The sequence below is a fragment of the Hylaeus anthracinus genome, unplaced genomic scaffold (assembly GCF_026225885.1).
Source record: "Hylaeus anthracinus isolate JK02 unplaced genomic scaffold, UHH_iyHylAnth1.0_haploid 11982, whole genome shotgun sequence".
Classification (NCBI taxonomy): Eukaryota; Metazoa; Arthropoda; class Insecta; order Hymenoptera; family Colletidae; genus Hylaeus; species Hylaeus anthracinus.
Window position 1 is genome coordinate 5,935,811 of NW_026534330.1, and position 12,875 is coordinate 5,948,685.

At 42.1% G+C, this 12,875-nt stretch overlaps 1 protein-coding gene across 3 annotated transcripts in view; it reads right to left on the bottom strand.

Moving 5' to 3' along the window:
• Positions 1-12,875, bottom strand: part of LOC128886345 (neuronal acetylcholine receptor subunit alpha-7-like) — a 454,660-nt gene that overhangs the window by 146,430 nt on the left and 295,355 nt on the right. For 2 of the 3 annotated variants that reach the window (XM_054141149.1, XM_054141147.1), the window contains exon 1: positions 10,542-12,813. In XM_054141149.1, the coding sequence (XP_053997124.1) occupies positions 10,542-10,587 (46 nt within the window). In that variant the 5' untranslated portion in view covers positions 10,588-12,813. Of the gene's footprint in view, positions 1-10,541; positions 12,814-12,875 lie in introns of those variants that run through there. The other variant, XM_054141148.1, reaches the window with a different exon arrangement.

Consider the following 12,875-nt stretch of genomic DNA (forward strand, 5'->3'; position numbering starts at 1 on the left):
TTGTGGTAATAAATGATCTTATTAATGTTGAATAGCTTGGAGTAAATTCCACGTATGAATTCGAGAAAGATATCTTTCTCGAAGGGTGATGAATAAAAACAAATGACTTTAATTAAAACATCAAATGAGAGGATGTCTTACTACACAAATTACATACAGTTCATCCTATCTGTTAAAGAATCAATAAAATTGTCCTTATCGAAAGGTGTCTCCTTCAAAGAATAAAAAATTATGGACAAATAATTTTAATTAAACCATCAGGCTAGTTCGATTCTATACTGTTTGGCAACATGCAAATTAACTTCCCGTTCCTTTGCCTGGGGCGCCATTTCTCAAATCCTCCGCCGATCTCAGTTCACTCGTTAAACGTGCATAAACCTCTGCGGAAGATCGCAGTAATCGATAGTTGACTCGATAGCGCGGTGAATGACGGCATTTCCTCCACACCGAGGCGGAGGTGTCGCATAATCTCGCATTTTCCATCTTCCGGCCGCACAGGCGGCATACTCCTCGCTCGTAATGGAAGCAATCTACTTCGAAACGATCGGATGCGTGTTTCCACACGACGAATTAGGAAGAGTGCACGTTACGGCCCATACATCCGGGTTAAATTCATCGTGGAATCGTATTTAATTCGATAGCAGAAATAAGCGAAGAGAAAACCGTCTTCACGTTGTTGGAAGAAATATAAATTTAGAATGAACGAATGAAACAGTTTAAGAATTTGGATAATATTTTTCCCAGCAATACAATTGCACCAATTCAATTCGACATACATACGTGGTATTCAACTACGAGAGCTTTGATCGAATTAATCGTTTAAGTCGAGGACTTACTGTAATCGTCCTTCGAATGAAAATACGGTCATTTTATCATCCGGAAAAATCGATTACTTCAGCACCGTGTGCTCAATTACCTCAGATTTAGAAATTAAAGTCGCAGTTGCAGAAAAGTAATTCTAATTGTGAAATGATGTAAATACTTTTCGCAACGATATCGCATCGATATCTTTATCCTAGTTCTATCCAAATTGAAAGTGCTACAAATTATCAATATTTTAACTACTATGTTCGTGTATTTTTTATTTGAAAATATTTCAAAATATCAACAAAATTTGGTGTGAACGCATAGGTGAAAGTTTGGAGGTACGCAACAGAGAATATTAAAGTTTGTTTCTCAGTTGCTTAAATAGAGTGAGTGACTATTTAATCAGACATGAATATGTGTGTTGCATGTCTGGAGGTATAAAGATGTAGACTAGTTAAAAATTAAAGGCCAGTATACAGATCAGTTTGTTTTCAAGTCTCGAAAACAATCGAAATATAAAACAAACTACCAATTCGATACGACAACCGTTTATTGAACGTGAGGAAGAGTTCTCACAACTTCAATTGGAACAACGTAACACCACTCAGATCTGTGTCTTCTAGAAACTTCCAGAAAGTGAACTAAGCTTCGAAGTTAGGTAGAGTTTTAACGGACTTTGCATGAACGGAAGAAGAGTCAATCAAGTGTTGCTCCTTGTCAAACACGATGAATCAAGAACTTATGCTATAAAAAAGGAAACGAAACTGAAGTACATAATTGAAGAACTTATTTCCGAAACCGTTTAAAATTCATACAACAAAAATATATGCCTCGATAATATTATATAAAACGCAAATCGTACGAATTTTAAATACTCAATCGAAAAACCAATATTCTCAGCTTCGTAATTCTTAGATACAAGATCTTTAGAAAGTCAACTAACCAATTCGAAAATGATGTTCTCAGCGAACTTTCGTTCGTAGTATTGTCACATGAATGGAAAATTATAAATAAAACGTTAAAGCTAAGCAAAAGGTGGGATATTTTTTTAACCCAGACTTAACTTCGAAGAGTTAAGCCACATTTCTAATAATTTCGCTTGCTAAGAACAAAATGTCAGCAGTCACGACCGTTTGAACGCTGCAAACTGTCTATACAAACTGACCGAAAATGAAGTTATGTTTCCAGTAAAGTTTTCGTCTTCGCCCCCGCTTGAAGGGGATCGTACATCTTGCTGTCATCGGGAGTAAAAAAAATTGTGTACAACCGCGAAAAAGAAGCGAGAGACTGATACATGAATCGCGCGGTGGCTGTCGCTGGGAGGAAGATAAATCGACGAGGAATCGATAACCGCCTATCTCGGTCTGGTTCGCATGCCTGACAATTAAATTCTCGTACCCAGTTCTCAGGTGGTGTTCTGACAACTCAAAAATAATTGTGTTTCATTATAATTCTCAAGAAATCTTGTAAAAATCCATGTGCACATATACTAAGCACTCAATAAAATACATAAAATTAAACTTGAATTTACCTTCCATTGAAAGCAAAGCTAGAAGACTCGATGCTGCAGCAACTAAACCGAGTAAAAAAAAAAAAAAAAAAAAAAAAAAAAAAAAAAAAAAACATCTCGAATTGAGTAACCTCCTTCTTTTCGAAGTCGGTTAAAAATATACTTAAAGCCCTGTTCAATTCAAGTCTTCAGCATTGTTAAGGACATTTTCTCTTTTCTTTTACTGCAGGAGCTTGAAACAACAACACTTTCTTCCGGATGTCTTACGGACCTATAAAGTGGTTGCTCTGTAAATGTTTTCCTCTCTACAAGGAAAAGTCTAACCGTAACCACACCGAGCCAATCTCCAGAATGTCCGTGGCAGCGTCATCGCGACATAGTGAAAGCGACAGCCGACGTGTAAACTGCAGAATGAGATTCTGTGTCTAGTATCGCGTGGTCTGCAGTCCGAACTGAAAAACAGACGGGCCTATATGCATAGCCACGCGAGGTAGTGCGCACGCGTGCATCGGAAACGGCGCGTGCACACAAGGGATGCACCGTCGACGTGAAACCATATCAGATTGGTAAGCTGTTGCACCGGCCCAGTAATGAAACCTCCGTCGAAACTCGCCTCCAAACTAACTATTCGCTCATATTGCCTCCCGCCACTGGCTCCTGCCTGAAACTTGGACACGCGCATGTGATGATAGCGGAAGTACGTGTACCCGAGATGCATGCAGCCCTGGGAGAACGGTTAATGGCAAGACGTTAGGCTGATAGGAACATTTCTCTGATGTTACGCGACTTGTCGTGGACCCAACCATAACACATCGATAAATTGAGATTGATGTTGGAATATTCTGGGTATACACGTATGGACACTTACCACTTTTAATGAATAACTAATGCACATCATAAATTATTACTGTACAATTTGTTGTTGCTAAGTTCTGTTTCAGATGAATATTTAGTAACATTTAACAATATTAAAGTTGATTCAGTGCTATTACGAAATGATTCTTATATTAATTACCTACGAAACCTAAACGATGCTTAACTTATATTTGATTGACCCCCGTTTCTTCTCAGCGAATACAAATATTTCACCGATCTGCACGCCACTTATCACACAGTTCATTTTTAATGGCCATCGTTCTCACGGTTGAACTAATTTGGCTAAACTTAGCTGACTGAGGTTCGAGGTGAAGCGAAACTGAACGATGGTCTGTGAATTATTCACCCTTAAACGTCTTAGACAGATCGAACTGTCTGTTGGTTTTTTTTAGGTCGATATGGACAGACGGCGTTAAACCGTGGGTTCCTGAAAAGGTACCAGATTAATATTCATTCGTTATCGATGAAAGAAAGCATTCCATTTTTAAAGCACATGGCGAGGATACTTGAGCACTGCAATATCGTAGCAAATGCAGTTCATCCAGTCAAATTATATTATTAAATGGCTGGTGTTGCAAACAAATAAAATTATACAACAATTTTCAACTCTATACTCTTTACAAATTTTTCCAAAAAATCCTATTGTGATATTGAACAATTTCAGAATATTAATATAGATTTGTTGAACATTGTTTTATCCAATGTGTAGAATTCTAATTTCCAGGATGAGATAAACTTACAAAAACCCACGCTTTTCTAGCTACAGTGTCGACAGAATCAATCAAGATTCTCTCAGCCTACTTCAACCCGTCGGCATCGTAACTGTCGATAAAATTACAAGGATCGTTGCTCATTCTAGGGGTTAAAAAGACTATGTATGCGATATAAACCACGTCGATAAGGTAATATTAGCATTTAGCGCGATCCAATAACTCAGCCCTCAGCGATTGTAACGAATTTACTGAATTCTTTCCGTGCAATTTGTAAAAATACTTTAACCAACAATCAAATTTTTATTATATTAACTTAATTTATATTGAATTTCTTTGCATTCGTTAGAGGGACAGTATTTAATTTTATTTACATCCACTTTAAAAGAATACTTTAATCAGAACTGAACGTGAATTTACTTCGTGGTCTCCGAATTGAAGTGACGAAGAGTTCAACAAGTGCTGCACTATTTTCTTCGAAACAAGTTACGGGAACCTTACAAGCAAAGTTTCATTAATGATGATACTGGTAAGGACAACACAGATTGGATTCATAATATCGACACCACATCGTCGCTGTGAGATTCAGAACTTCCTACAGGATTTTAAGATTTGAAATGCTTGTTACTAACGACACCAGAATGCCACTCATTTGTACCAAAATTTCTCCAAGCGTGTTCTAATTACAGAAATTAGAATCTCCCAGCAACAGAACCAAATATAAATCCAAACAATAAAACTCTGGATTGAAAAATTCTGAAATTCTTGCTGTAAGAATGATATTGAATTTATCTTGAATTGATATTTTTCATTGTTCTCAGGAATTGTTCTCCTGATTGAGCATCCGAGGCTAGGAACTTAGACGGTTTAACAGGTATCGCAGCCCGATCGTAATTGGTTAGGAACGAAACAGTTCGCGTAACGATATCCACAATTTAGACGGGGCGAATCCTTGTCTGTTCTCCTTTTCATCGCGATCGAACGTCATGGCTATTGGCGGCGAAATTACATTGATCGCTGTTCGTAACGAGAGTCGGGGTCATAGTCTGTGGTAAGACACAATGGCGAATCGTTGTATTCAATCAGCTGCTCGGGGAAACAGCGTGGAACATTGCGATTCGAAGTTGGAACACGGAAAATTTCTTGGCATACCAACAGCGCTCCTGGAATAAGTTACGTTATCCGAGAACAACTGGAAAAGTTCATGCAAACATATTTTCATCATGTTTTGGGTTACTGCCGTTTTCGGAGTTCCGCGAATAACCTCCTTCCACTTGGTCAACAAGTTCGCCAGAATTTGGTATTAATTTATGTGGAAACAAAAATACTTTCTGAAGAATTGCATGATTAGTTCCGAATGACATGTTTGAGAATGAGATTTCGAGAAACGGATGCAAGTGCTAGAGAAATTCAATTTTCACGAGTTCTGGATATTCCAGAGCTTCGTCTTTGACATTCGTAATAACACAGAACGATGGGAAAATCTTATTACTATTTAATTACTCTCGAAGGTCCAAGAAATTGAATTATTGGATTATTGTATTAATTGTATTAAGTGTAATAGTCACACTTATTAGATAAGCACTCATTACAATATTTGAACCGTGAAGTATTCTCGAAGATCCCAATTGCGATTTCACAAAGAAATATTATTGTTTTAATAATAACATTCTAATAATAATATTCAAATACTGAAATATTAGAATATCTTCTAAAAAATACGCAGTAGATTCACAGCAATGGAATATTAAACTATTTCCAGCTCTAATATCTAATCCTAGCATTTTCCACGTGGCAACGGAGGCCTGTATGCTATCATATTGCCATAGCATGTTAATCCTGTCACCTGTCTGTTAGCCTGTTATCTCTGATGCTTCTCTTGTAAGAGATATCTACACCTGAAATGCACGTGAGTGAGGATCCTTAAAGATAACCACTGTACAACGAAAGCCCTACAATTTTCTTACAACTCCCTGAACCAAGAAATAAAAGAAAAATATGAGGGGAGAAAAAGGTAGCATGAAGTTGTGAATAGAGTATACATATAGCGAAGAATTGAAGGATTAAGTGACGGACCCAGGTGGATGAGAAAATAAATTGAGAAAGACCGTAACGACGTGAGAACTGAAAATAATACTCAGAATTCTGAAGAATTAAAATAGCATAGAGGAAAATAGAGTTCGAACATCTACGTTTAGTTGATCCCTCGTGTAGTGTCTGAAATTTTAACGTCGCGTTCTGAAAAAGGAAAACAAGTAAGAAGAAATTTAGTCGAAGTTACTTTCCTGCAGCGTCGCAACGCGATTCTTAGGGATTTAGTCGACGCGTATGCCATGGAGCTTCCTATTTTTCCATAATTAGATGCTCAAGCTCGAAGATCGCCGTGGGGAAATCTTCTGTCGTCGACAATTTCACGAAATACTTGGTTCGCTGAAATCTTCGATGATTCGACCTTTAAACATTCTTGGAGTTCGTTTAAGCTTCACACGATTATGCGTATAATTAATAAAAATATAGACTGACACGGAGGATGCTTTCGTTCACGAGTTTCCATTTTTTTAACACGCCCTATTCGACCAACTATAATACCAAACCGAGGGACCCAGCGCATTGTAGCCGAATAGTTAAAAGACATCGCGAACCGCCTCGACATCGCGCAACCCTTTCACCGCCCAGGCTCCAAATGGGGAAGTAATCGTCCGAGAGAAAAAAATGAACAGTGGCCCCCCTCGTCCACAATGGTCGAAGACACTCGTCGCGGAGTGAAAAACGGTCAGCTGGCGGAGGCTTGTTTTCCCGGAGCTTCACGCAGCGTTTGGCATAGTTTTCACTCTTGACGTGCATGATCGCCCCCGTCGGAAGAGGCACGCGCGCGATAAGCGGGGCAGAAAGAGGGAAGGGTGAAAGACGGGAGGGTGAGCGTGTGATTTCGTACGTGTGCCGTGTACGTGTGTCTCGGTGCACCCTCACGAGGGAGGACGAGTGTGTGCGAGGCCGAGTCTCATACAGTGTCCTCCGCTTTTCAACCAGCTAGGCGCGCACGTTCGATACTCCGCTGTTGTACACATCCGCACGCGCGCGCGCTCGCCCACGGGCGCAACACACGTGCACGCATACGCACGCAGAGGCCAGGTCAGCGCGCGTAATCCATGCACCCGCGTGCAGCCCGCACTTGTACGCTATGCAGAATCAACTCCGGAGCCAGCGAAAAGCGACGGTACGCGCCAAGAGCCACCGAATGGTCATCGACGTTCGCGTGGCGCAATGAACATCACTATGCCTCGCTATCGCACTTAATGCTGCCATAAGTTTGATTGGCTCAACGATTCAACTATTTCGATGAGTGACTACAATCGCTCGCCGCAGAGCTTTGTACATTTATTCCGTGGTGCCATTTTTATTGGGAAGGTATTTCTCCGTTTATATTCTGTTTACGTTCTGTTTATTCTAAGTAATTCTTACGTTTATGGTTACAACTTGGAGTTCAAATTACTCGCGAAGGGTATTATTGTTACGCATGGATGCTCGCTCCGATTTGTGCAAGCTTAGGTTCTGATGATATGATGATACGCTCACTGTCGACATCTTCAAATAATAGTATGTGGTGTAGTACAGTGTTTTCCAACAGGTGCGAAGCGATATAAGGCCTGTGTCGAAAGTCTGAGGGTGGCAAGGTAAATTGTTTTACCTTGACTCAGACTCACTGAGTACGTAAAGATCTTAATCATTAACAGTCGAAACTGTAGAGTGCAAGTTACACCTAAACGCTAAGAGGTCTCTTTAGAAGTGTGAGAACTCGATAATATCGAAGTTAGTCACATCGTCTCGAACGAACTCATTACTTGATCCAACATTAACTCGTTAACCAACTTCACTTGGCTGGTCTTCGCGAGAAATTCACAACTTCGCCAAGCTAATGATTTATAGACTACTCATCATTTTTCCTTGATGTGTCTGCGACCATTCAATCGGTGCTATTTGATCTGGGTTAGGTCTGACTTTACTTGAAAAATATCAGTCTATCAAGAACATTCATTTATGAACTAATATTCTGTACTTTTATTTTTAATGCATGTTGTACTTGCCTGTTAATTCTGAAGGAACAAGGACTACTTATATGAGTATCTGTTTATGGTTAAAAGCAAATAAAAATTTTTAATCTATTACGGTTTTCAGTTTTTCTTTCCTGTTGTTACACGACAGCTGCACCCATAATTAAAATGCATTATGTATAGTGAAGAAACCAATCGAATTTATAATTTTTAAAGTTCAGAATAGAGAATCATTCGCGAAGTGAACAAACTCTCGATTTAATCCGTGCTTAATATCAGTACGTACGGTGTACTCGATCCATTGTCTCCGTGACACTGATTAGATTCGTGTACGAAGTGAAATTGGCCCAGATTCAATTAACGGCTGTCTTGTTAGAAGAAATTAATCGAGACGAATGAAATTTACACCACGGAAATAGAAGCCACTATACTCTTCCGGGGTGAATTACATTTCGGAATACAAAGCACATATCCGAGAGATAGTTATGTTAGACAAACGTTTGAGATACACATTCTTCGTCATTTTATTAAATATAAATATAGTACAGTTTGCATATTGAAAGTAATAGCAAACTTGAAATAAAGCGTTGTTATAATTGAGTGCAATTTTATGATTCTCATTTAACATTTACTATTTACTTTACGCAATCTGAACCACAGCTTTCCCTCAGAGGTTATGCAACTCTTCAGAGAGCCCAAGGTATCGTGTAATTAACTCGAAGAAATGACTTTTTGAGTAAAAGGAATATATTTCACTGCTTTGAAAGAAAATACCAAAAACTAATTACATGTCGACATCTCCTTATTTTATACTAATGCATTACTTTTCCGAGTTATCAGTTATATTATATGCACGAACAACGTATCGCTAAATAAATTATTTGGTATTTAATTCTACATCTCTGGAAATCAATCCCACTGTACTACGTATGACGAGCCTGAGAAAACCGCGTGGGTGAATTGGGCACACCGGTTTCCCGGGGATGCTTTCAAACGCCCACGCTGGCGCGATGGTACACACAGAAGATGAACGAAGATTGTTTACGACAACGAAGTCCAATTAATCAAACGTTTCGCGAATTACAACGAGAGGATGATGACAGTGGCGAGTCCGGTATCGCGTCAATTAGAATCTCTCTCAATCGGAAGCTAATTGTTCCCTGAAGAATTGTCGTCGGACCACGGGTTGCTCGCTGGTTCACGTTCCTTTTTGTTGACAAACGCTTCCTGACGGGCTCGCCCCGTGGAAACTACCGCGAGACGGAAAACTCGGTCGAGGGTTCGCTCGTTGACGAAATTTAACAAAAATATTCTCCAGTTAGCGTGTAAATATTTATATGGCGCTGATCTCGCGCCAGGGCGTGCACGTTCGAGTTTACAAACAGAAATCAGCGTGTTAACAAGAAGCCGTACGCGTCGCATAGAAAACGTCGCCCGGTGACGTCAGAGGCAACACGTTACGTAGCAAAGCAACACCTTCGCGTTTCTGCGCCAGTCGTCTACAGTACTCGAAGCGAAACTGATGGATTGAATTGTGTTCGACCCACCTCCCTCTTTCGCGACAATATCAAATGTTCGCTGACTCGTGACAGTCCTCTGCGAGCGGTGTGAACTTAATTTCAGGCGATGATTAGTACATTGCGAATGCTTTTGACAGGTAAGAAGATGGAAAATGTACGAGGATATGCGCGACTGCAAAAATACATACAATATCAACAATATAATGTATGTTACTCTGTTTAGCAGATGAAACACAGATTCATTTAAATCTCGGTATATGAATATGAATTTGCATAAACATTCGCAAACTAATGATTATATATTCACAATAACAGTTCGCGCGTAGCTTCTGTACGACAGGATTTACAGCGTAATGGGAGTAACTCAGGACTAGACAGCGGATGTTTATGCAAATTCATATTTTTAAAAATACACGAAAGAATTGAAATTTAAATAAAAGTATGTCTTACTGATGACATTGTATATATTTCTGTATTTTTGCACATTTTCAAACTTTCATTCTCAAATGTATGTAAACCACTCATAACACATAACTGTACTTTGAACAGAGTCAGAATTGGTCAACGAAATATTCCACGTTCACGTAACTTCGAAGTTGCGGTACGTAAACATTGTCAAAATTTCGCACGCAAATACCAAGAGCCTTTATTATAAATCACGGTCCCATTTCGTTTCCTCGAATCACTGTCGATCATTCAAAACTGTTCCAACCTGTCCAGGAGTGGTTCCCTGGACACTGTCGCGGTTTCAGGTATCGGAGTTGACCTCGAACGCATATCCTAGTGACCTGAGCGTATCAAGCGTGTCGAGCTCGATGGATGGAAATGCGGACAGTCGCAGGACGCAAAGACAGACATAAAGAGAGAGAGACAGAGAGATGAACAGGAAGAAGGTAAATAAACCGACAGACAAGAGAAAATCGATTGGCCATAGTGGCTAAACCGGTGGACCGTTCGCGTACACGAGAAAAGCGATCGTCTCTAGGACGAGGGCCTGTTACGACCCTACGGGCAGACATAAATCTGCCAGGCCGCAACACTAATCTAGAGGGAGGATCTTACTTACCGAATGCAGCCAGGGCTATAAACGCTATCAAAGTCCAACGTCTCATGTTTGCACGATTGAGGAATCGGAGCGGCTAGCTCCTTCCTCGATCACCACCACCTCCGCCACCACCGGCTTCTTCTCCGCCTCCTCCGCCTCCTCACCGTTCGGTTGTCCTCGCACGTGGCTGCAGACGCGTCGGACAGAAACGGTACCACTCGTATCGTAGGCACTCGGAACTCCCAAGAAGTCGAGAATTGACCGTTCGTCCTACGGTCTTCTCAGGGTCCACCCGAACGTGCGTGTCTCGAACACACCAATAGCATCGTTTTCTCTCTATCAGGGGCACGTGACAGTCTCCGCGGACCTGCAGCGTGTCCCCGCGCGACAACCCCGCACGCACTAAGCTCCGATGACGTTTTGCCTTCGCGCGGCATCGTCGTTTGGCATCGAGGACATCTCTTCTTCGTCTCTCTCTCTCGCTTGCTCGTTGTTACTCTCGACCTGGCCCAGCGACTGATTCCTTCCACCGAGCTACGGTTCCCCCTTTTTTTTTTTCTCCTCGAAAATGGTGCAGTCGTCGCGCAATACCACGGACAACTCGCGCTCTTCGACGCGTCACAACGCGAAACAGCTAATCCGCGAACCGATTCGCCCGATCCTCGCCGAATCTCGGAGCGCGTCTGACTATCAGAACCGTGACGCCAGCTCGGTCGACATCCCTTCTCCCTCGATCCAGTTTCCGGTTCAACGCTTGTTCGCGGACGTTCGATTTCCCTAATATCCTCGGATGTCCCGTATCCTGTCACAGGGTTGTCAGATGCGCCCTCGCCGGCGACCAACGCTGGACTGATTTTCGTCTGGCTGCAGCGCCGCGCGGTATCGCCACCTCGGCTCTCTTTGGCGCTAGCGCCCTGCGTGGCCTACCGCCACTGACGTCTCTCCTCTCCTTTTCACCCTGTCGGTGGCTCTCTCTGCGAGTTTCCCTCCTCTTCCCACCAACGCTTCCATCTCGCTCGGTTTACCCTTTCTCCCGTCGGTCGTTCTCGTTCATCCCTGTGCGGCCCACATCCGCGCATCGTTGGGTGGCATGGTATACCATGCGGTACAACCCCCTTCCGCCGTTCTCGTCGGGTTTCCCTCTTCGTACCGCTGCTATAGTGCATGCCAACATCGCCGGAGAAGAGAGAATCGTTACTATGGCGAGATCAATATGATAGGACGGCGCATGCCTCGGTATCCTTATACTTAAACCCTTCGCCGCTACACGCACCGGACTCTCTCGCTCCGCTTCCAGCTGCTCATTGGATGTCTCACTCTTTCGCTCGGGGCTCTCCTTCTTCATCCTTTGGCCACCCCCTCTCGCGAACGTCGCGTTCTTTCCGTCCCTCTTGTGACGCATGCTGGCGAACGTGGTGTGCCAGTCCATAGGTGCGCGCGGCGTTGACTTAAGTCACTTCAGTCAACAGAGAACCGTATGCGGAAGGATACCGTCATCTCGGAGTCCTCTTAACGCCCCGATGCTCCGATTCGCCTTTGTGTCGATCTCCGTTCCGAGCCACCGTTTCGACTCCTTTCTTCGTACCTGAGCCACCGTGACTCCTCCTCCCCCCGCGCAAGTCTTCGACTCGTACGTGGACGCGAGATGCAGGGGAGCTCGAGGAATTACTCTCGCGAAGATTTCCCTCCTACGCGATTGATCCCGATCCAGGGATCTCGCGTCCCGTTGAGGCTTCGTTCAGTTTCCGTCGGGATCGTTGAATCAAAGCTTCTCGAATCGAGCGAGTCTCGATCCCCGTCGCTTGCCTCCTTAATCGCTGGTGATCCCACGCCAAAGTCGCATTAATGTCGCACTTTACCGCATTTGTGTTGAAACGTGGACAGCGGGAAAGCGCTGCCTCGCATGGTATAATTATAGTTGAGTTATAGCTATGAGATTTGATAAGAGAAGCATTGATATAGTTTAGAAGTCGGAAGTTTAGTGAAATTGTAGTTGGTGTGAGTTCAATCGCGATGCTATTTTTTATTCGTGATAGATAGTGATTCTAGGTGGAACTCCGATTTTCCATATTGTCGTTGGCATTTATAAAGCAATAAATGATGTTGATTGAGGAAATGACAATATTGACACTTCAACTACCAGCCTATTTAGAAACAGTCTTAATGTAGAATATTGTTGTTTCCAATACTCTACTATAGAGTATTCCGTAATCTTCAAATTAAGTAAGTTGTGAAGGGAACTTTTTTTGATAAATCAATTGTTAAAAGTCATGTCCTATAGATCAGAGTACTTCTCAGCATCATTCGGTCCCAAAATTAAAGTAACTAGGTCTCCATCTTTTCCCTTTGTGGCTG